General features: G+C 37.1%; 1 protein-coding gene across 2 annotated transcripts in view; it reads right to left on the bottom strand.

Annotated features, from left to right (window-relative positions):
* Positions 1 to 477: 477 nt before the first annotated feature.
* The window catches only part of SESN1 (sestrin 1), a 114,572-nt gene continuing 90,780 nt past the window's right edge, over positions 478 to 24,269 (bottom strand). The window contains exons 1-10 of one of the 2 annotated variants that reach the window (XM_061427642.1): positions 23,408 to 23,640; positions 16,629 to 16,694; positions 15,557 to 15,757; positions 14,496 to 14,678; positions 11,357 to 11,599; positions 9,228 to 9,375; positions 6,744 to 6,856; positions 4,215 to 4,405; positions 2,284 to 2,428; positions 478 to 1,614 (exon numbers count right to left, since the gene is read on the bottom strand). In XM_061427642.1, coding sequence (XP_061283626.1) covers positions 1,528 to 1,614; positions 2,284 to 2,428; positions 4,215 to 4,405; positions 6,744 to 6,856; positions 9,228 to 9,375; positions 11,357 to 11,599; positions 14,496 to 14,678; positions 15,557 to 15,757; positions 16,629 to 16,694; positions 23,408 to 23,509 — 1,479 coding nt within the window. In that variant the 5' untranslated portion in view covers positions 23,510 to 23,640 and the 3' untranslated portion in view covers positions 478 to 1,527. Of the gene's footprint in view, positions 1,615 to 2,283; positions 2,429 to 4,214; positions 4,406 to 6,743; positions 6,857 to 9,227; positions 9,376 to 11,356; positions 11,600 to 14,495; positions 14,679 to 15,556; positions 15,758 to 16,628; positions 16,695 to 23,407; positions 23,641 to 24,269 lie in introns of those variants that run through there. The other variant, XM_061427641.1, reaches the window with a different exon arrangement.

Below are 24,269 nucleotides of genomic sequence, written 5' to 3'. Positions count from 1 at the left end.
ATCTAAGATGACAGTATTATCTTCTCACTAGGGTATGTAGCCATGAAGGTAGCTATATCACCTCCATTCAAAATTATGCCTCCCAGCTCCCACCCCACACTATATTTTATAGGCACTATCTTGTTACTCATCAAAACATTTATTGAGCTCAGTTATCACAAAAGCTTTGATTAAATTTAGAACTAATTGTTTGACAGTGTCATTTTTTGTTCTGTAGTGACTCCCTAATTTAACCTGTTTCTAATAATTCTTAATAATTGATCTTTAAAACATCTCAGTTCAAAATGGACAAGGCATGGGACTGTATCAGTTATCCAAGATAAAACTTTTCTTGTAGCTCTCATGACTGCAAGAGTTTGCCATTTAAATAATAGTCTCACCTGACTACAGAATTATCTAAGTGTGATAGCTAATGAAAATCAATACAAACTGAGAATAGTGACTGATTGTTAAGTCATGACTTTTTGAGACAGCAAATAAAATTGGAGAAAAATTATTCTTTATTGAAAAATACTAATAATACTGACAGACTTCAAAAGCAATTCACGCTTCCAGAATACAAAGTACTTAATACATTTTTCAAGCCTGTTTGCATTTCAAAGTTAGCATTTTTTGTAAATCAAATTTGATGACTAAAAATATTTTCCAGCTTTATTATTTAAGGAGCTGCACAATCTTTGAAGGGGGGACCATGAGGTGGGCAGGGGCAGAATGCACCTGGGACTGAGCAGCAGCTACACAATATTTCTCATAACTTCGGTGCTGGAAACAAAAACACCGCACAGGACAGCTGCCCTCCAGTGTCACAGAACCTTGGGAAACAGCATATCAAAAGATAATTTATACATTTTTCATGTAAGATTGCTTTTTGAAGAAGTCTTTAAGAATGCCACTGTAATTTAATATCATCCAATAACTGAATTTAAAAAAAACTATATGAAAAAAATGAGCTGTTACCATCATAATGGTCTCTGCTGAGCTGTGAGTAATTTTAGATGCAAAAAAATTAACACATATATGTAAGTTTAATTTGAAACCACACAAATTTTACGTATGTAGGCTCAGATAGTAGCAGTGTTCACCTTATTACTAATAGCTTAACCGAACAGCCACTCTATTCATTCCACCAGCAGGAATAGCAGCACCAATATCTAAAATTCTTTATGTATAAAAGCTTACATCATTATCAAAGTCCCATTCTTTGCATGCTCCAATTTTTGTTAACATAAAAGCAACAGGATTTGGAGAGATACTATTTGCTGTATTAAAAGTTATACAGCATCTTGTACTGTCAAAAAGCAAAATACTGTGAACAGCAGCCCTTCTTCACAGCTCTAAACTTGAAGCTGCCGAGCACTCACTGCTTGTGCCAGCAGTGGTGTTTCCACAGTAAAATAGCAGAAACTAAAGGAATCATGGCACAATGGATTCTGAATTCTTTATCTACCATTGGTCCTGGGGCTGAGTACCTTCCCCTTGTAGACTCTATCTGCTGATCGTTCCATCGTCTTTAACGGAGGAGAGGCGTCAGGTCATATAGCGGGTAATGGCTCTCAGAGCATAAAGGAGTTCTGCTTGCATCCTAGCTTCTATAAGAAGCAGATTAACATGAACCTGAATATAAAACACAACATTATTTAAGATATGGTTATAAGCATTTACAATCAGTTTCAGTGCATTTAATAAACACCAAATATAAGTAATGTATGTGTACCACTGAATAGCTTAACACAAGTCTTGGGTTTGATGAACAGAGTATCAGTTTCTCAAAACAAAAGCCATCTGATCTTTCTCGGAAATTTTTTGAGCTTGTATTTGATCACATCTCTTTTTGAAGGTTTGTTATAATAATAAACTTTCCCTGCCAAATCATCATTCAATAATTTCTGTAAAGACGGTTCAAGGATTCTCTTCTTTCTCCTAAGCCTGAACTTTGAAGACAGGCCAGCAGATCTGTTCTCCCTGTCATTCTTCTTTTACGTTAAACCAGCAGTCTCCAACCTTTTTGGCACTGGAAACCGATTTCTGGATGATTCAAGCACGTTACATTTAATCTAATGCCATGCTGATCTGGCAGCAGGTACCAGTCCCTGGTCTGCAAGTTGGGGACCCCTGCTTTAAACCATAATGAGGTTCCCTTCCAAGGCATATCTAAGACACCTGTTCTGGAATGTTCTTCTCTGGGTCAGTAGAGGTGATGGAAAGGGCTGGAGACCCATTAGTTTAGGTGAAGGAGAATAAGAACCACTGCTAAGTTACAGAGTAAACACAACAGGTACATACCTTCTCAGAGTGCTTGAACTGCCTCCAGAAGCTATCATACATTCTTTTGGTAACCTTTTCAGGAGTGCAAACAACAGTTTTGATATAAACTTTAAAGCTACGATCCAATAGCTGGTTAATTTCACCATAGTCATAGTCATCATATCTGTTAAAAGACAATGTGAGAATTACTATATTTTTGAGTGGAAACAGTGTCAGACTTTATTTTTCTGGGCTCCAAAATCACTACAGATGGTGACTGCAGTCATGAAATTAAAAGACGCTTACTTCTTGGAAGGAAAGTTATGACCAACCTAGATAGCATATTCAAAAGCAGAGACATTACTTTGCCAACAAAGGTTCGTCTAGTCAAGGCTATGGTTTTTCCTGTGGTCACGTATGGATGTGAGAGTTGGACTATGAAGAAGGCTGAGCGCCAAAGAATTGATGCTTTTGAACTGTGGTGTTGGAGAAGACTCTTGAGAGTCCCTTGGACTGCAAGGAGATCTAACCAGTCCATTCTGAAGGAGATCAGCCCTGGGATTTCTTTGGAAGGAATGATGCTAAAGCTGAAACTCCAGTACTTTGGCCACCTCATGCGAAGAGTTGACTCATTGGAAAAGACCCTGATGCTGGGAGGGATTGGGGGCAGGAAGAGAAGGGGACGACAGAGGATGAGATGGCTGGATGGCATCACTGACTTGATGGACGTGAGTCTGAGTGAATTCCGGGAGTTGGTGATGGACAGGGAGGCCTGGTGTGCTGCGATTCATGGGGTCGCAAAGAGTCGGACACGACTGAGTGACTGATCTGATGTGATAGTCTGTTTTCTTATAGAAGTACAGATATAATAGTAAATGTTATATTCTTTTCTCCTCTTTATATAGGCAGCTGTCCCCTAAAATAAGAGCTTTACAATGTTTAAATGGGGGTGGATGAATCAGTATAAAGGAGTAAGAAATAGAGAAGTCAGGGAGATGAACAAAAAATTTGCTAGTGCAAAGTAACAGTATATATTTACAATCATGAATAAGCAACCACACTGAGGAACAAATTTTGGAAACAGTTTGAGTATTGATGATATTAAGAAGTTAACAAATTCGACAATATTGATATATCCCATGATATATAAATTATAATCTACTTGTATAAATATTTTCTCATGTTAGCAGTTCTTGGGGTCAGATGAGGAAAGAATTGGTCCCTAAGATGGCCTCACAGTGTCTACACTTAGGCCACTCTGCTTTAGGCCAGGATGGTCGTAGGCACCAGTGTCTGCTCTGCCCCACTGGAGAATACTTTCTACAACATCCAAGGATCTTCAGTCTCCTATTTGGTTTTTAGTGGAAAAGGGAGAAAACTCTTGTAAAGTTGGTCCATAATATAACCATCCGGGAGTCTAAAGTCAATAGTCTGGCTACTGAAAAAATGAATAACCAAGAGAAAAGTCTGACTTTACAGCTAAAATAATTAGGAAGGACCATAGTGTGGGTGTTTGTGTATGTTAGAAGGTGATGTATAGTGTGTGTATATAAATAGCATAATACTGATAAAGTTTTGCATTTTATGAAGTATCATGGGAGTAGGTACTCTTTAGAAGGGCACTCTAAGTTCCACGAAGGCAGAAGTACAAGTGTCTCAGGAGATAAAAATGATACAAACACATAAATGTTTAGAGACAAACTTTTCCTTTTTCTCCATGCTCCTGGACAACCTTGCTTGTTGTTTAACTCTTGTTCCTAACTCTCCTTCTTCCTGCCTAGCTAGGTGAGAGGAAACACACTAAGCTGCAAAAAATCAAGTTTCTAAAGCATAAAAAGCATAAAAATAAGCTCTTAGGGAGGGGATGGTTCTGAGTATATTAACATGTATATCTGCATATGTGTTTCAAGCACCTGAATGATTTCCCTAAAAGAAAATATCTCTTCATAAACGTAAGAAAACAGACTAACCTGATTCCAAACATGCAGTGAATATAGTTCCAAATAGCCCGTCTGAGCATTGAGGTATCAACATCTTTGTGCATTGCCATTGTATTATAAGTAAGATTGTAAGCAATGTGAAATTTTTCATCAATCAACTGTCCTACATCTGGATAAAGACGATTTACCAAAGAATAACCATGGTCTTCCCAACAATAGTCCTAAATACAGAGAACAGAACAAATGTGAATAATTAAAATGTGGTCAAATACAGTTCTATGTCTATTGCTCTGTGGTGCAGTGAGACTACTGGCAGTTGAAATCCACTCCCTTTCTAGAACATCCCTAGCTTTCTGTTTCATTTGCATTCCAGTTTGATGTTTTCAATTTCTATACTGCAATATGCAAAAGTTAAATTTTGCAACTCACCAAGTTTAAAAACCAGTGGAATCTCTGCCTTACACACACATCACTTGTACTCTGCTTTCTCTCACTGTTTCCCCTGTCAGCCTCCAGAGATGACTCGTCCTGGGAGGCCACTCTCCTTTTATATTGCTGCAGGCATTCAAGTGTCTTCAAATTTTGTAAATTTTTAATTCAACACATCCATCACTCATTCTTTTTCCTCCTAACCCCCCTTCCTCTTAGCTCTGTTAAGTCTTCTAATTAGTTTTCCTACATTAAATCTCCGTTTCCTTTTTTCTATCTCAAACAAAACTTAATAAGCCTCTACTTCTACATTGCTCCCATATTTGTTTTCCTAAAACATCTCTTTGATATCATGCCATCACTGTGGTCAAAATGTCCAAGTCTGATCAATTTTAAAGTAACTTCCAACTAATCAGAAAAATCCTTTGCTTGAAGCTTTCAGCAGCCCAGCCAGTTTATGATACCTTCCCTCACTCTGTCCTTTAACCTAGGCTCAATTATTACCTACAGTCGTCTCTGCTTACAATATTCATGCTTTTAAACTATTCAAATCTGTCAAACCCTAATCTGCCTCCAAAAAAAAATTTCTAGTCTACATGATCTCTCCAATTGTAATGTATTATATTTCGTGACACAACTTCACTACCACGTAACATATTCTATATTTCTTCCTGTGCCTAATTTGCCTCCTTAAATAATGTTAGTTCCTTGAGTCAAGAAAAAAAAAATCTCATGGTTCCCAAATATTTTCATAATTCTGCTAAAAGTTAATACTAGTCCTTCACAATTGGAGAAGGCAATGGCACCCCACTCCAGTACTCTTGCCTGGCAAATCCCATGGGTGGAGGAGCCTGGTAGGCTGCAGTCCATGGGGTCGCTACAAGTCGGACACAACTGAGCGACTTCACTTTGACTCTCATGCATTGGAGAAGGAAATGGCAACCCACTCCAGTGTTCTTGCCTGGAGAATCCCAGGGACGAAGGAGCCTGGTGGGCTGCCGTCTATGGGGTTGCACAGAGTCGGACACGACTGAGGCGACTTAGCAACAGCAGCCCTTCGCAATAATTGGGAAAGTTAGAACTATCAACTCATAACAGATTGTTTAAGAAATACATTTTAAATGCATTGTGTGTCTAGTAATGGATTGGAAGCAGTCTTAGAAAACTACAGCATAGAATAGATAAATGTTTCCTAGTTGATGATCCTCAACTTTTATTCTGGAACTAGAAGATACAGCAATTGTTGCTCCTGCAATATATTTGCAAAGCACTTAGCTTCCTGGAAAAGCAATAAGAGAGAAGGAGGCTGGTATCCTGGAGGATGACAAGGTCCCTAAGTTTCCATGGACTCAATATACACAGAATTGCACTGGGAATTTTTACTGTGTATTTCAAAGTTAATGATTATGGAGCTAAACAAACTGGGTCTACCAACAATAATTTGACTCTCTACCTCACTAAAACTTTATTCTAAGAGATGGGCATTATTTAATTTTGGAATAAGATATCTTTATATAAAAATCCTCTTCAAGATTTAAGTTTGAAACTCTCAAAAATTCTCATTGCTTCAAATGACATTCAGTTCATATTCTACCAGGGAATTAGGTTATTGTAATCACTATGACTTATTTTATATGAGATTTATAAGAACTCACCCAAATTAAAAGAAAACAAATTTGCTGTCCCTAAAAGTTCTAATTTAAGCACATGTTTCACTCTGATTTTCTCATCCTCTTTCCTTCTACCCACACACCCATAATGCCTGAAAGGTTGAGGACATTTCTCTTGTCACAGAAATGGCCTCACTTTAACACTGGTGCTCTGTAAAACAATGCTATAAATGCTAGCTAGGTTCTAACACAACTATTTACTGTTTAGTTATATTATGAACTTTGAGTTTTAGTATACCATCTGGGAACCTAACCACTATTGTAATTTTGTTTTATGGGTGAATATGTTTTGAATTCTGAGCAACTGATTTATGAACTTATATCTAAGGAACTGCATGTACATAGAAAAGTTATTTCTCTCTGCAATGCTTTCTGTTCTCAAATCCAGATGGTTCTTTCTAACTTTAAGTCAGATTGAGATATTTCTAACCAGTCATGTACATACAAGTTGTGATTTTACCTGGACTCGAAATGTTGGGACGTGCATTCCATGTCTAGAGAAATCCTTATAGCCATAACTAGTATCCTCAAAGTGACGTGATACATCTCTTGCTGGTGTAACTTCATCATCATCTGAAATAATTTTTTAAAAAAGCTACTGAAAGCTTTTCAAACACAGGATGCTAGTTAAAATTCATTTTACCTATAACAAGTAAAAATAGGATAACCCTTTTTCTGATACTTAGTAACCAATATCAACTAAAATAAAGTCTTAAAACTATAAAGAAATTGCTTAATAAATGGAATATAAAGGTTAAAAAACATACTCATGGTTGCATTTACTGTGCTTTTCATTCCTCTCTTTCACAGATCCTCTCTTCCTCTGTGTCCTCTCTCTAGTTTATAGTTGTGAGGTTCTACTTAAAAGTATGTACTCCAAGTATGAATACCCTTTTGAAATAATCTTTATGGTACTAACAAATCAGCTGTATTCTAAACTTTAGCACTTGGACATTTTTAGTTGAATATTAATGTCATACAATATGTAAAATGATCTTTTTAACAGCTTCTCTGATGCCTCAGATGGTAAAGAATCTGCCTGCAATGCAGGAGACCTGGGTTCGATCCCTGGGTCAGGAAGATCCCTTGGAGAAGGGAATGGCTACCCACTCCAGTATTCTTGCCTAGGAAATTCCATGAACAGAGGAGCCTAGTGGCCTATATAGTCTGTGGGGGTCTCAAAAAGTTGGACACAAATGAGCAACGAACACTAACAGTTCAAAGGTCCTAGAAACAATTCTGAAATAAATACAGAAAAGAGGCTCACTAAGCCTTTTTAGATTGTTTTCATGTTTAGGAGTTGATGAGATTATTTAGTTTCAAGTAAATAGAATCAAAGACTTCTCCTCAGGCTAACATCAAACCTCCATTTATACAAATTTGATTTTTTCTTTGCTATTAAGAAAATTGGTTATTAAAACCAATGTACTCTTTGTTCCACTGTATTATTGTCAAAATATATTGACACTATAACTTTTTTCCTTTAAATTACCTAGTTTACTTATTAAATCCTATAGGTTACATTTGATAAAGGCCTAACAAAGGGTTTAAGCTGTTAGTTATCTAATAAGTAGCTCCTTTTCACACATTATAGAATTTTAAAGCTGGAAGTACTATTAGGCCTTTATGAATGCAACTTCCTCATTTTAAAGAAAAAAAAAAAAGGAATGCTCAATGCTAAATGACTTAACATTCACAAAGTTTATTAGCAGTGATTTTAGGACCTAAATCAAATCCTTGCTCTTAGTCTATTTTCACTTTAACTTCCTTTTTTGGAAGTAGGAATACCTATGCAATAGCCTTTCTAAAAGGAAAGACATATTAGAATTAAACTTAAAAGTTTTGCACAGCAAAGAAAACCATAAACTAAACAAAATGACAACCTACAGAATGAGAGAAAATATTTGCAAACAAAGCAACTGACAAGGGATTAATCTCCAAAATACAAATAGCTTATGCAGCTTAATATTAAAAAACCAAACAACCCAATCAAAAAAAAAAAAAAATGGGCAGAAGAGCTAAACAGACATTTCCCCAAAGAAGACATATAGATGGCCAATAAGCACATGAAAAGATATTCAATATCACTAATTATTACAGAAATGCAAATCAAAACAACAGTGAGGTTATCACCTCACATCAGTTAGAATGGCCATCATCAAAAAATCTACAAACAATAAATTTTACAAAACTGTTGTTGGGAATGTAAATTCATGCAGTCACTACAGATAACAGTACGGAGGTTCCTCAAAAAACTAAAAATAGAGCTACCATCTAATCAGCAATCCCACTCCTAGGTATATGTCCAGAGAAAACCATAATTCAAAAAGACACACACACCCTTGTGTTTACAGCAGCACTATTTATAGTAGCCAAGACATGGAAGCACCCTAAATGTCCACTGACAGCAGTAGACAGAGATGTGGTGCATGTATCAGTGGACTGTTATTCAGCCATAAGAAAGAATTAAACAATGCCACTGGCCACAACATGAATGGACCTGGACCCATATTATGTGAGGTTAGAAAGAAAAAGACAAATATCATACAATACAGCTTATATGTGGAGTTGTAGAGAGCCTGTGGTTACCAAGGGTTTGGGATGCAGCCGGGGTAGGGGGAGGGATAAATTGGGAGATTGGGATTGACATATACATACTACTATATATAAAACAGATAACTAATAAGGACCTACTGCATAGCACAGGGAATTCTACTCAAAACTCTGTACTGACTTGTATGGGAAAGGAATCTAAAAGTGGATATATGAAAAAAAAAAAAAGAAAAGTGGATATATGTATAACAGATTCATTTTGCTGTACACTTGAAACTAACACAACATTGTAAATCAACTGTATTCCCATACGAAAAACTTATTTAAATTGTCTTTAAAAATTGGGCTTTTTCTTCAAAATAGACATTGACTATGTAATGCTTGCTTTTACCTGAAGAGAAGACAAACATGCTCTCTCTTTTTTCTATTTCAAAACGTGAAGCCATCTCTTCCTGACTTGCTTCCTCTTCTTCTCGACATTCCTGTAACTGCTTCATCTTTTCCATGAGGGCTTCAACCTCAAAGAAGGAATCACTTACCTGAAACAAAAGTGCAATTAAGGTTGTTACATATGTCAAATATGGAATAAATTTTATTAAGTCTATCTCATAAGAATTTGCATCTTAATACAATATAAGAAAAATAGATCTTATAACTTTAATGCACATGAATGAATCAAAAACAATTACTTTGGCCTATCATATATACAGATATAAATTTTAAAATTTAAAACAATAGAAAAAATTTTAAGAACATATTCTAATGTTTAAATTTTTATTTCAAAAGTTAGTAATATTACTGTCATTAAGTTTTAAAAATTAAAATTTAACACTGTCAGTTTAAAACAGAACTGAGTTACACTTTTACTTGCTCAGTGAAACAAATAAGGTATACAAAATATAAAGTGGTTTTACATCAACATTGTACACTGGGCATATTGTCAATAGACAGGCATACCTCAGATATATTGTGGGTTCAGTTCCAAACCATTAGAATAAAGCGAGTATCATAACAAAGCAAGTCAAGAATTTTTTTGGTTTTCCAATGCATATAAAAAGTTATATTTATACTATACAGTAGTCTAAGTGTGCAATAGTATTATGTCTAAAAAACAATGTACATACCTTAAAAAATTCATTACTAAAAATACTTAACACCTGGGAATAGGGAGCTTATGTACTACAGAAGTTTTTTAAAAAATTATATTATTTCACTATTATTTAATTGAGGGATAACTAGGAACAGTACTTCTTTAGCCTCGTACTAAATCAAAGGTGGGGAAAGAATCCAATTCTCAGCATCCTGGCAACTGATGTACTCACCCTTAGTCCATCTTATAACCTTTAAACTTTGATAAATAATCAGTGGCCATATGCGGGCCTCTCACATGAATCCAGATAGCTCAAAAGAGGGTGAAACTGACGGTCTTGGGCCTTATCAACACACCACAGCACAGCAGTCAACCTTGGGAAAATGATTTTCCTTCCTGTGCTAATCTTACCGTATGTAAATGCTACCTCTTATTTAGTACCTGATAAATGCTAAGCACTGTACTAGCCCTTTTACCTCTCTAGAGACATTTCACTTAAACTTTGCAATAACCTTGTGTTTGACCTTTATTTAGAAATGAAAGAATGGGGGGTCAGGGAGGGTAGATAACTTGCCAACAGTCAAATCATATGTTAACAGTCAAGTGTTTGTTAAAGTCAAACATATAAATTCAACCTGTCTAAATCTGTCTTAAAGTAATAATAAAACTGAGAAAATCTGTATGAAGTATTGAGAAGGCTGTAATGTTTCTATTTGGAAATATAAACCCTTGCTCTTTCACTACAGCTAAAGAATGCAGAGGGAGTTTTGAAACATCATATATAGGAGTTAAAACTTGCTTATAGAAAATTCAACTCATTGTGATCTGTTTTCCAAGGAATAACAAAGCTGAGAAAATATAAATGCCAGAGAAGAGAAGGAATAGAGATAAAAGCATTTTAATATATTTACATTCACTTCTATATATATTTGTGAGAAGTTAAAACATGAAGGAGTATTTTAAAAGGAGAAATTCCAGATCAAAGCTGATTAACTCTTCTAAAAGAGAAATAATTGAGATGACAGCCTGTTTCTTTCGTGCAAAAAGGAAGGATGGGATGTGATCAGCAGCAGGCAGTTTGTATCAAGTTCCTCTTTCCTCAGTCTTCCGGCATCTCACATTCAGTAGCCATTCAATACTAGCTGGCTCTGGCACATCCTGGTGGCTTCCAATCCTGAAGTTATTCGAATGTAGTCTCCTGGAGGGTCTTATATATAAGTCATATAATTTTGTTTATGTCCCTTAGCATCAGACACTATAATGCTCAGCATTTGGAGGCAGTCAGATACTTGCTGAATGAATAGACTGGGGGGTCTAATACCTTTTTGGACTTAACAGGGTAAATTTTCCTAAAAGCCAAGTAAAAAAATAATACAACAGCAATTACTGTGATTAGTCTTACGACAATCCTGTAACAAATAGATACTTACCGAAACATTTCCTGCTGAGTTGACCTGCATCTCATCCACACTGTGATTGCCGTTTGTAATGTCACAGATGCAGTAGTTACTAACAGAAGGCGGTCTGAATGTGTGGCCACCATCACAATGAATCTCTGGACTGATCCCACAGCCAAATGTGAACGAGGCAAGAGAATGATAGTGTGTGAGTAGAACTACTGCGTGTACCAGTTCTGCAAGGGACCAGCTATGCTCTTCAGCTTTTAAAAGTCCCTTGGGGAAAAAAATGAGAATATATTTTTATACTGGGGTATGGTGTTGGTGAAAGAACATAGTTCATCTTGGTATTTAATCTATTGAAAACAGGATTAGTTACTGTATAAAACTTAGGATAAAATGACAATTTGAGGCATGTAGAACTCAGAATTTGCTAATTTTTATGAGTATATATTCAAAAATTGAGCTTAACATAATCTGATAATGACTAATTCATTATTGATTATCTGAAATCTTGATTTAAAAATGCAGTAGAATACATTTTGTTTAAGGCAGTTGCTGTGTTTCAGATAATGGATTATGAACGCATTAACTATGTTGTTAGTGTGACATCTCAAACCAAATGTAATAAATTTGAGTTTAAAGTAGAAGCTACTGTGGAAAATATGCCTATTTTTCTTTAATATCAGGCTTCCTCAAGGAATTTTTAAGATAGTGGTTTGAACAACTTGACTCTGAATATGTCTAAATCATCAAATTATATTTAAAAAGTTATGCTCAAGGTAAAGTCTACAATCCTTAAAAGTCTACAAATCTGTTTCCATTCTGCTTCATTATCTATTTCATAGTATTGTATAATTTTATGTTACTAGACAATATAACAGACATTGCATTAATCATATTCAAATCTTATATCTCCTTGAAAATAAGATGCTTCAATTATATAAAAGTATCTAAAATACTCTAGGGAATTCTCTGGCAGTTCAGTGGTTAGGACTCTGAACTTCCACTGCAAGAAGCACAGGTTTGACCCTTGGTTGGGGAACTAGGATCCCACAAGCCTCGTGGAATGGTCAATAAATTATAAAAAAAAAATAAATAAAAATTAAAAAATTTCTACTGCATGGCAGATTCTTTTAGAGAAAGTCAATCTACTTTTATTCTATTGTCTTTATTATCAGACAGTAAAGAATCTGCCTGGAATAGAGGAGACCTGGGTTCGAGCCCTGAGTCGGGAAGATCCCTGGGAGAAGGGAATGGCTACCCACTCTATAGTTTTCTTGCCTGGAGAATTCCATGGAAAAAGGACCTGGCGTGCTCTAATCCATGGGGTCACAAAGAGTCGGATTTGAATGAGCATTTAACACTTTCAATAAAAAGAACCAGAAGAAACTAGTTTAAGATGGTATTTTGCAAAGATATACAAGATTGCACATTACATCTATCAGAATGGCTAAAATCTGAACACTGACAACAGCAAATGCTGACAAGAATTTGACAAGTATGCTGACAAGTATGCTCATCCATTGCTGGTGGGAACACAAACGTACAGTCACCTCATTAGACAGTTTCACAGTTTCTTACAAAACTAAACACAAGCTTACCATACAATCCAGCAATCCCAGTTATTTACCCAACTGAGCTGAAAACTAATGTCCATCAAAAAACCTGCATGTGAATGTTTGTAGAAGTTTTATTCATAATTGCCAAAAAACTGGGAGTAACCAAGATGTCCTTCAGTAGGTGAATGGACAAATTGTGGTACATCCACACACTGGGGTATTTTTCAGCAGTAAAAAGAAATGAGCCATCAAGTCATGGAGGCACCTTAAATGCATACTGACAAATAAAAGAAGCTAGTGTGTAAAGGTTATATACTGTATGACTCCAACTATATGACATTCTGGAAAAGGGAAAACTATAAAGACAATAAAAGGAGTAGTAGTTTCAGGGGGAAGGGAGAGAGATGAATAAGGGGGGCATAGGAGATTTTTAGGGAAGTGAAACTATTCTGTATGACACCATAATGGTGGATAACATGACATTATGCATTTGTCAAAACCCATAGAACTGTACAACACAAACAGTAAACCCCAAAGTAAATTACTGCTGCTGCTAAGTCGCTTCAGTAGTGTCCGACTCTGTGCGACCCCATAGACGGCAGCCCACCAGGCTCCCCGTCCCTGGGATTTTCCAGGCAGGAACACTGGAGTGGGTTGCCATTTCCTTTTCCAAAAGTAAATTACAGACATTATTAATTCATCAATTGAAGCAAATGTACTATGCTAATACTGCTGCTGCTAAGTCGCTTCAGTAGTGTCCGACTCTATGCGACCCCATTGACGGCAGCCCACCAGGCTCTCCTGTCCCTGGGATTCTCCAGGCAGGAACACTGGAGTGGGTTGCCATTGCCTTCGCCAATGCATGAAAGTGAAAAGTGAAAGTGAAGTCACTCAGTCGTGTCTGACCCTTAGCGACCCCATGGACTGCAGCCTACCAGGCTCCTCTGTCCATGGGATTTTCCAGGCAAGAGTACTGGAGTGGGGTGCCATTGCCTTCTCCATGCTAATACTAGAAGTTAGTAATAAAGAAAACAATGTGTGTGGGGGGGGAGTGGAGGGTTGAAGCGGGTCAGTCAGTCAGTTCAGTCGCTCAGTCATGTCCGACTCTTTGCGACCCCATGAATCGCAGCACGCCAGGCCTCCCTGTCCATCACCAACTCCTGGAGAAACCTATATGTAGGTCAAGAAGCAACAGTTAAAACTGGACATAGAACAACCCGGAGAAACCTATATGCAGGTCAAGAAGCAACAGTTAGAACTGGACATGGAACAACAGACTGGTTCCAAATAGGAAAAGGAATACGTCAAGGCTGTATATTGTCACCCTGCTTATTGAACTTATATGCAGAGTACATCATGAGAAACGCTGGGCTGGAAGAAGCACAAGCTGGAATCAAGATTGCCGGGAGAAATATCAATAACCTCAGATATGCAGTTGACACCACCCTTATGGCAGAAAGTGAAGAGGAACTAAAAAGCCTCCTGATGAAAGTTGAAGTGGGTAGAATATGGGAACTCCTTGTGCCATTTTTCTGTAAACCTGAAATTGCTTTGAAAAATAGTCTATTAATTAAAATAAAAAAGACACCCTAGATATATTCTCTGCTTACCTCAATATGTTCTTTGGTAATAAGCCAAGGTCTGTGGGCTAACACTTTGTTAAGTTCTCCTAAATTCTGTAGTTTTTGAGGAGCATTCTCTAAACCATTAAGCCACTTGGGGTCTCCACCAACATGAAGGAAATCATTTACATGGAGATTCACTAAGTAGGAGCACTGATGTCTTGCTGCAGCCTAAGAGAAAACAAAAGATGATTCTAACTATACATATTAAAATCTTGAACAACTACATGTCTTTTTTCTTTACAATGTGCAAAACAGTTAATTTTTTGATTAGTATGTTCTCAAATTTTCCATGTACTACAGAAATGAAGTTTTCATATAAACATTCAAAAATTCACGTATGCTATAGAAAACACCTCAAAAATATCCCATTAACAAAAAATATGTGATAAAAGTATTTGAATTTTAGAAAACTTTTATACCTACTGTCAGAACCTGATTAAGAAACTTCATTAAGATGCCAACCATAAAATAATGGAATCTTATTTATAAATTGAACATGAGTGAAAACCACTTATGTCAATCTGAACTACTATTTATATAGTAGTGAAATAATCTTGTTTCCTACTTTATTTTCTTATTTAGTAGAAAATGGTGCTCAATAAGGGCTTCCCTGGTAGCTCAGCTGGTGAAGAATCCACCTGCAATGCAGGAGATCCCAGTTTGATTCTTGGGTTGGGAGGATCTGATAAAGAAGGAAAAGGTTACCCATGCCAGTATTCTTGGGCTTTCCTGGTGGCTCAGTTGGTAAAGAATCCACCCACAATGCGGGAGACCTGGGTTCAATCCCTGGGCTGGGAAGATCCCCTGGAGAAGGGAAAGGCTACCCGCTCCAGTATTCTGGCCTGGAGATTTCCAGGGACTCAACAAAGTGTAAATACATATTAGTTTTCCTATTATTTAGAAAGAGGAAAAATAGGTACTACTTAACAGGAATCCAATTGGAAGTTGGAATGTAAGTATTTATTCCTGTGTTTGAAGCATTAACCATATCTTTAAAAGATTAATAAAAACAGGGAGAAAGAATTTTTCACTGAATGTTTACAAACCATTATTCCAATGTAGTGCCGATAATGAAGGGGTAATGGCCCATCCATTTGCAGTAGATAGTGTTGAGTTTTTAAGAAACTTTCTAAATACTGTGGGTGAAAAACCATCACTAAGGTAATATTATCCAAACGACCCAAAGCAGCAAAAGAATCTGTAAATAAAGTATGCATCTGTGCGTCTTCACTCCCCACTTGGAGAATCTGTATGAAAGAGAGGAAAACCACGGTTACAGAAATTGTAAATCGGTGTTAAACACGGAAGGGGGAGAAATAAAGCATGCATGCACTGCATTCTGTGTGTCATTCAGAAGCAGCTTAAATTTGGCTTAAGAAAGGGAGGTTATTCGATATTTGGCAAAACTAATACAGTATTGTAAAGTTTAAAAATAAAATAAAATTAAAAAAAAAAAGAAAGGGAGGTTGTAATTCTACGAGTTTAACTCAACTGGTTGCAAGATAGAAGAATAAAAGTCACATATCATGTAGCAGGGGAGAAACAACAAGGGCCATCTAGATAGGCTTCTTGTAGGCTTGGCCAGAATCCAGATAAAGAAGCAGATTTAGATTATCAAATCTGCAGAGCTTGCAGACACTAATGCCTTTACTTTTAACAACACCTACTCTCCCACAATTTACAGAGAACCAAAATTAACTAACAGTAAACAATCCTTGTGAAAACAAAGCATAGAAGCATTTACATATTTAGAATTAAAGATCTAAGCTAGCATTGATTACCAGCCTGTGGAGTTGGCCAAGACCAAGTAACTCAGCGTATGGGCACACTTAAATAACATCTAAATATAAGCAGGTGGCATATCTTGGTCAAAAACAAGTCTTGCCTTTGCTTGACTAATTATGGGTGTTAGAAAAGTGCCATGAAATACTAGAAATCAAAGGGACTATAATAGCTTTCTAATCCCACAGATTCACTGCCAAAGCATGATGATTAACAATGATCAACTCTGTGTAAAGCATATTGTTGACCAACAGTTGTTCAGATGCCAAGATGTGGGTCATGAAAGCTTTTCCTTAAAAGCATAGAGTTCACTATGTACTTTCACAAACAACATACCTCCTTTTCTGGGATGAATCTGCTTGGTCCGTGTCCTAGTGGTCGAGGAATTCTAATTCCAAGTTCCTAGAAAAGAAAATTACCCCATCTCAGGCCTCTAGCAGTAAACAACATGAACTGAGGCCACAGGAATGGGAGAGAAAAACAACCAGTTGAACAGAGCCTGGCTTGTTTTGGTGGTTTGTTTTCATGACCATATATATATATCAGCTCCTCTTTTTGCATCACATAACTGACAACAGTTTATAATAAGACTCTGACTAAAAACAATAAAACCTGTTTCACTAAAACCAGAGTTTTGCATAAAGTACTTGGCAGAAAGTCTAGGACAGAAAGTTCAGCACATAGCAGCCAACCCTGTGGATTGACAGTGATACAAAATAAGACCAATGTGGTTATACATCCAAAACCCAACCAACCAAAATATCAATCCCTGTGCGTCTTGTCAGGAAATGAAAAAGTCATAACCTCTACCTAGAGGTCTTAAACTGAAAGAAGTATAATTATTATTGCATCTACAATAATACTTCACAAGAACAGAAATATTATGAAAAATAAAGATTATTTAAACCCACAAAAGAGAAAGTGCTACAGGACACGGTTTCTCTGTGGTTGAGTAAAACAATTTGAGAGAAATTAATTTTGTGAGTTTTCCTTAAATTTTTAATTTATAGGATCTCATTGACTTCACTTATATTTTTGAGCTCAACTAATTAAGAATAAATGGTTTTCTACCCTTTGACATAGGGAACCTAGAATTCTGTAATTTGTGTGACAATGTAGTATGGTTAACAAAAACTGACAATCTACCATACCAGCTTTCCCCTCAATGTAATATGCTTATAGAAACAAAACCAAAATGTAATTCAGCCTTTTTTTTTTTTTTTGAGTTCATGTCCTATCTATCTAGTCTCTAGGCAAACAAACCCCCACCTTCTTTAACAACTAAATATTAACCCTTGCTTATATAATTACATACAAATACTATTTCCACCCTCTCTTTACTGCTTCCAAAAGTCCTTCATGATATAAACCAGATGCTTTTCTTTTAAAGGAGAAAAAAAGGTGTGTGGGGGGCGGGGGTGGGGGCGCAGTGATGCAGACAGAGAAGAACATATGGCAGCAATTCAAGAAATTTGGTCCAAGTGAATGGAAACCTTTTGAGCAGAATTGATTTAGGCAGGCAGGAAAAAATCGAAGAGAATCTTAATCAGTAGAACTCGAGGTTCAGATTTGAAGTAGGCTCCATTTGCAAACTAAAATTTTATATAGGTTTCAAATAATTTTGTATTAGAGGTCAGTGATTTTTTACTCTGATAATTACAGACTTATACTGAAGATAGTAATGTCTAATAACCGTATCCTTCACTGAGGAGGCACTAAATTTACTGGTCCAGCTATCTATGTGTCTCAATTTAACATACTATAATAAATGCAAGAAAAAACCCACATTCCTTCTATTCAATACAGAATCTTGGCACAAATGCAGCTATTTATATAAAATGATGACTCTGTTGGCCTTTCTAACTGCTGAACTTCTGATCTAATTACATACATTTCAAAGAAAATATTCTGGACAAGATTTCAAGGCTAAAATTAATATTTACCCTTTTTAATTTCTTTACCATCTTATTTAAACAAAATGCATTTTAGCAACACACCCCACTTTTCAGGGATTTATTATTCATTTTATACTATTCCTGCAACTTTAGTATACAAAAAGATGTCATTTCAAAGGAAGAGAAATGGATTATTCAAAAAATGATTTTGATACAACTGAAGACCCACTCAGAAAAAAGTGAAATTGGAACCTTAAATCATACTTTACTTCACAATAAATCATATGTAAGTTAAAAAATAATTACAATATTAGAAGAAAATACTTGTGGAGTTAGATCTAAAAATGCAACAAAACCCAGAAGTCACAAAACATAAGACTGATAAGTTTGATGACATAAATATACTTTCATATGGGAAAAATAAACATTATATAAAGTTAAACAAACAGAAAACTTGGAAATACGTTTGCAACTCACACAGACAAGGGCTTTTTAAAAAAATACATAATGACAAATCACTAAGAAAACCCCCCAAGAACCTGATAGAAAAAAATGAACAAAGGACATGAACAGTTCAAAGAAAAGGAAATATAAACGTCTGAAAAAATGGTCCATCTTCACAAAACAACTGCTGTTTAACTACACTGAGATACAATTTTTCACCTAAAAGACTGCTTAAGATCAAAAAGTTTGATGATAGACTATGTTGGAGAAGGGGTAGAGAAAGAGCTATTCAACACTTATATATCTCTGATGGGACTGTTTTGAAATGTAAGGAAAAAAGATCAAGAAATATATAAGAAGTACAAATTACTGCAACTTCCAGGAGGGCAATCTGAAATACTGATCAAAATTTAAAAGTTACATACCCTAATTGACAATTCCATCCTAGACATTAACTTATGCTCACATTTTTGAAATGTCATATGTAAAAGTATAATCACTGTCACACTGTTCACAATTATATAAGATATAAAACCACCTAAGTGCTCATCAATAGAGGACTGTTTCAATAAAGTTTAGTATGACCATAGACTAGAACAGCATGAGGTCCTTACAAAGAATGAAGCAGCTGTATACAAGTTGGCTTTAAAAGATCTCTAGGATATATTATGTAGGGGGGAAAAAGGCAAAGTGCATATATTACTATTTGTGAGGAAAGGAAAAAAATTAGAAATTCCATTTCTAGGACTTTATCTTACCACATACATTAGCAGTATGTGGATTGTGTGTATGTGTGTATTTTTAAAAATAAGACCAGATTGTTAGTACACAGGCTTCAAAACAAAGGGATTGAAGTATATTATTTTGGTTTTATTTCTATACCAAATAGTTTATATATCAAACTATTAATATTACTATCAAACTATTAATATTACAACAGCTTTATAATTCTAAGCAAGTGCCTATCAATGTTTCAGAAATGGAATCTTTTCCTATAGGTATGCCAAGGGGGTCCTACATAATTCTCAAGTCTTTGAAAGTCTATCCCTATAGCCAAATTTAGTAGCTATATTGGTATCACTGTTTCCCCTCTTCTTTGCCTTCACAGGTCAAACCTTTCCTTCCCAGTTCCTTTACAAATTTTTTTTTTTAAGAGTGAAAAATTGTTTTAAAACAGGATGTTAAGAAAAAGCAAACATTCTTAGGAATGGATTATAGACCTACTATGCTAATAACCGGGCTTCCCTTTTGGCTCAACTGGTAAAGCATCCACCTGCAGTGCAGGAGACCTGGGTTCCATCCCTGGGTGGGGAAGATCCCCTGGAGAAGGGAAAGGCTACCCACTCTAGTAATCTGGCTTGGAGAACTCCACAGACTACAGTCCACAGAGTCACAAAGAGTCGGACATGACTGAACTAGACTTGACTGAGCGACTTTCACTTTTTATGCTAATAACCTCTCACTGTTAAGATCACATTCATTCCTTGATGAGGTACCAGTCTAACAGGAAAGCAGGGGACAGAAAAGAAAAACTGAAGGAAAGGAATGGAAAGGAGTCTCTGATATTCAATACTCTAATTTCATTATTTTACTTAAGGCTAGTTCTAGGTAAAACAATTATATGAGCTCTGAGCTGTATCTCAATTTATCCTAATTCAGATTCTATCAGAAAGCAGATAATTGATTCCATCTAGCTTCCCATTGCACACAAACTGTTCTCTAACTTCTGGAAAAAGTAAACAGGTGACAGTTATCTTGAAAACATCCATGAAGTCTGTTTCTAGAGTTCCTGTCTTTAATTACTCTCAAGAGTTTCTTTAAGAGTTTTTGATACTTAAAGGTCCTTTTAGATACCACTGTTGTTATACAATAGCATTCTTAACTTCTAAAGGGTTAAAAGTTTCAATTTACTGGAAAACTCACTTTTGAAACACTTCTTTTCCTAGTCACATGACAAAATAGTTGCTACCCTGTTTTCTAGCAGGTGTTGATTTTTTTTTTTTTAAGGCACTATGGGTATTCAATAGTTGGCTTATGGAAAGCCAAACTAAGTGCCTTTCATAACTTCCTAAAGGTTACTTCAATTGTGCCTTCATACGTATCTAAGAAACTGAATTACAGATTTAGAACAAATTTTGGCCAATTTAGACTCAAGGAGGTAGAAGTTGCCAACAGCTAATGACCTTGTGAAGCAAATGTATATGCTAATCACAGCACAAAACCTCACTGGTTCTTGGTGAAGGTGTGGCTGGGAAATCTAACATGGGAACTAACAGTTCTCCTCTCAACAGTCCTCCTAATCAGCATCTTTGAAAGAGACAGCAACAGCTTCTGCTATCACAACATTTCTGCAAATCTCTGACGTGGTATCTGTTTCCTCTCCAGTGTATGATACTAACATACTAATTTTCACAACATGAAAATTCTCAGCAAATGTTGACAATACCACAGAATGACTGATGAATGTAATATATTCACTGTGTAAATCTGTTTATGTACTGAATGTATTGTTCTAATCAGATTTTTCAAGTTTGTCAGATACACTTATGAATCTATATAAATATCTTTTAGCAAAGGAATGGACAATTTGTCACAAACGCAAAATGAGAGCATTTACTGGCTTACACATCTATCCATTTGAAAAGTAACAACAATCAGATCTCTTGAATCATTTTATTTTTTCTCACTGCACTTGGTGCATTTTAAAACTATCTAGATCTCTTAATACTGATAATAGCAACAATGATGCTAACTTTGATTTGTAAAACATTACAAAAGCAGTTCTTTTTGAAACACATTTCAACAAGGCAAAAATATACTGTGTAAAAAAATAAGAGTTCCCATCCCACTCTCCCTTGTTTATGAGAATCATTGCCTATAGCTGGGTGCTAGCCTTTTGACATTTGAAATTTTTAAATAGAAATGAAGAAATCCTAAGGCCTTATAAAGAAATCTTCCTATGTACTAAAACAAAATGTACTAATGCTTCTTCTAAATTTGTCACTAACTCTTATAGGGAATTTAGAAATATTTAAAGTTCAGGTATCTCTTTTCCCAGTGTCTGGTATTCTATGAACTACATCCTAGAAAAATAAAAACTCAACTGACTTCAAAGTACTGGATTTATAAGGCTGACTTAGGCTCTTATGCGTGCCCTACACTTTAGTCAGGGTTCCATTTCTGGAAGGTGTTTTAACTTAAAGGCACTGTGGAAGTTTGCTATTTGAAAGAGTTCTGTTATTAATTCTTTTGTAAAGTGAATAGTTTTCTTATAAAGCACTACTTCCTAATTTATCTTCCCACATGTTGGACGTTTTAAAAATGAAATACAACTACACAAAGCTGCCTGGTCTCCTGAACACAATCCCATAGGCTCTGTAATCAATGTGTAAGATAAAATGTATCTCTTTATCTTCTAGTTTACATGGCTATATTTAGAGATTCTAGATCTGGGCAAGAACCAGGATTCTACACACAAATACCACTAAGAAAGAACAGATTCAAGCACAATCATGAGGCTCACTTCTCAAAATGACAAAAGATCTGTTATGGCCTGCAAACAGAAATTGTAAATGCTATTTCAACACTTTTGAACCGTTTTCCCTCTATAGTAAAGTTTCAAAGCAACAGTCATGAGACTCTTTTTAGGTTGCTGTATTATCTGAAAACAAGGAGCACGCTATGTAAACATGAATGTTAAAATACAGAAGTGTTTGGTGTTCTACAACCTTCAGGAGAAAGTGTTCTTCATTTATGTTTATATTGAATATATGTGGTATACTCATAGTGTTGACTCCATTTACAAAAAAACATATAAAACTAACAGTCATTTTAGTGGGCAATAGTGCAGAGAAATTACCTGGTATTTACATTTCTTGAACTAAGTCAATACTTAAAACAATCTGATTTCAATTCAATTTTAATTACTATTTCTCTTTCTCCCTTGCTACCATTTGAATTAAAGGCTAAAATTTGAGTTAAAGTTGTACTCGTAACTTTCAATTGGGGTCCTACAGGACTTCCCTGGTGATCCAGTGGCTAAGACTCTGGTCTCTCAATGCAGGGACCCTGGGTTCAATCCCTGATCAGGGAACTAGATCCTGCATGCAGCAGGATATTCAACTGGTGCCCTCTTTGTAACCACTTGGTAAAAATACAAAATGTCACAATTAAATAGCTCTTTCCGAAGGCCAATTCAGACACAAAAGAAATATTAATAAACAAGAGTAAACGCTGTGCATAACGTCATAGAGCTGGCAGAACATAGTTATTCTAGGCAAAACTGACTGAGATGCATTTTTTTTTTCTTTTTTAAAGTAAAAGGCAAAGAGTGAGGGTCACCAAATAATCTGTTTTGACAAGACGTTGAGGGGGAAAAAATCCATAGGCTGTTCCACCCCGGGACTAGAGTTTGTTTGGTTTCTGACTTGTGGAGACTTGTACAGAAGACAACGTTATTTACGTTTTGGAGACTTCCATTTAAATGATCCAGACAGCTTTCTCTTCCAGCCGTGGCACTTTCTGCCCGGAGACGACTCGCAGTGGCAAACGTCCCCCCCAACCCACCACTGGCCGCCCCTTCACCTGAGGGGCGCGGGCCAGCCCGCCACGCCCCGCTGGGCAGGGCGCCGGCCGGGCGGTTGCTCCAGAGGCGCCCTCCCTGGGGAGCGTTCTCCGAAGCTGTTAGGGTGCGAGGGCAGAGAAGCGACGCGACTCTGTGCAGCCCAGACAGTCGGCTGGGTACCCGCCCTCTCGCCCGGTCCCTCGCCCGGGTACCTCGTCCTGGCCGCGGCTCCCACCACACTGCTTGCAGCCCAGCAGCTCCGAGACGGCCAGAGACGCCGTATACGCCTCGTTCGCGGCTGTAGCCAGGCGCATGTCGGCGCAGGGACAGTGGCGGATGCGCAGAGGTACCGCAACAGCGCAGAGGAGAGCGCTGGGCTGGCGGCCAGCCTACATATGAGCTGCAGCCTCAGTCAGCGCTGACGGCCGAGGCGGCGCGGGGCGGAACGGGGCGGCGCAAACAAACAAGCCACGCGGCCCCGCCCTTGCCGTCACTCAGCTGAGTCGGCGGCCGCGATAGCCAGTGGGGACCCTCAGCGCCGCGGCGCCCCGCCTCCTCGGCGCGGAGGGGCGGGCCCTGGCGGGGGCAGTCAGTACCGCCCGGCAAAAAACAACCTCTAGGGACCGTAGAGGGACTGTACTTCCCCCAAGGAGCTCAATCCTCTGGTCCCTAGTGGGCTTGGTCTGCCGGGATGTGGGCCTACAGTGTGGCTGGAAGGTGCACCCTGAACTGTCGGGCTTCAGTGAAAGGCAAATGTATACCCCTGTCCCAGCATCAGCAGCCGAGAGCCTGCCCTCCATCCACCCGTTCAGGTCCAATTACCTGCCAAAGGGCAACCAACCTCTAGGCTGACTCCGACACCACTAGGAGGAAATCAAATTTGCTTCACATTTTATGAAGTCTTGAAATTTCCCTTCTTTCTTTCCAAAAAATGCCCAAACAAAGCTGATTGGACCATAAAATACAGAAACAAGCAGGAGACCATGACCTACATTCAGTTAAAAATTATTTTTGGTAAACTATGTAGAAACTAAGTATCAACTCTCCTACAGATAATAAGCCTTGGCAGTAGAT

The sequence above is a fragment of the Bos javanicus genome, chromosome 9, assembly GCF_032452875.1.
Source record: "Bos javanicus breed banteng chromosome 9, ARS-OSU_banteng_1.0, whole genome shotgun sequence".
NCBI classification, from domain to species: domain Eukaryota; kingdom Metazoa; phylum Chordata; class Mammalia; order Artiodactyla; family Bovidae; genus Bos; species Bos javanicus.
Note: the sequence above shows the minus strand (reverse complement) of the source record. Positions and strands in the feature narration are given on the sequence as shown.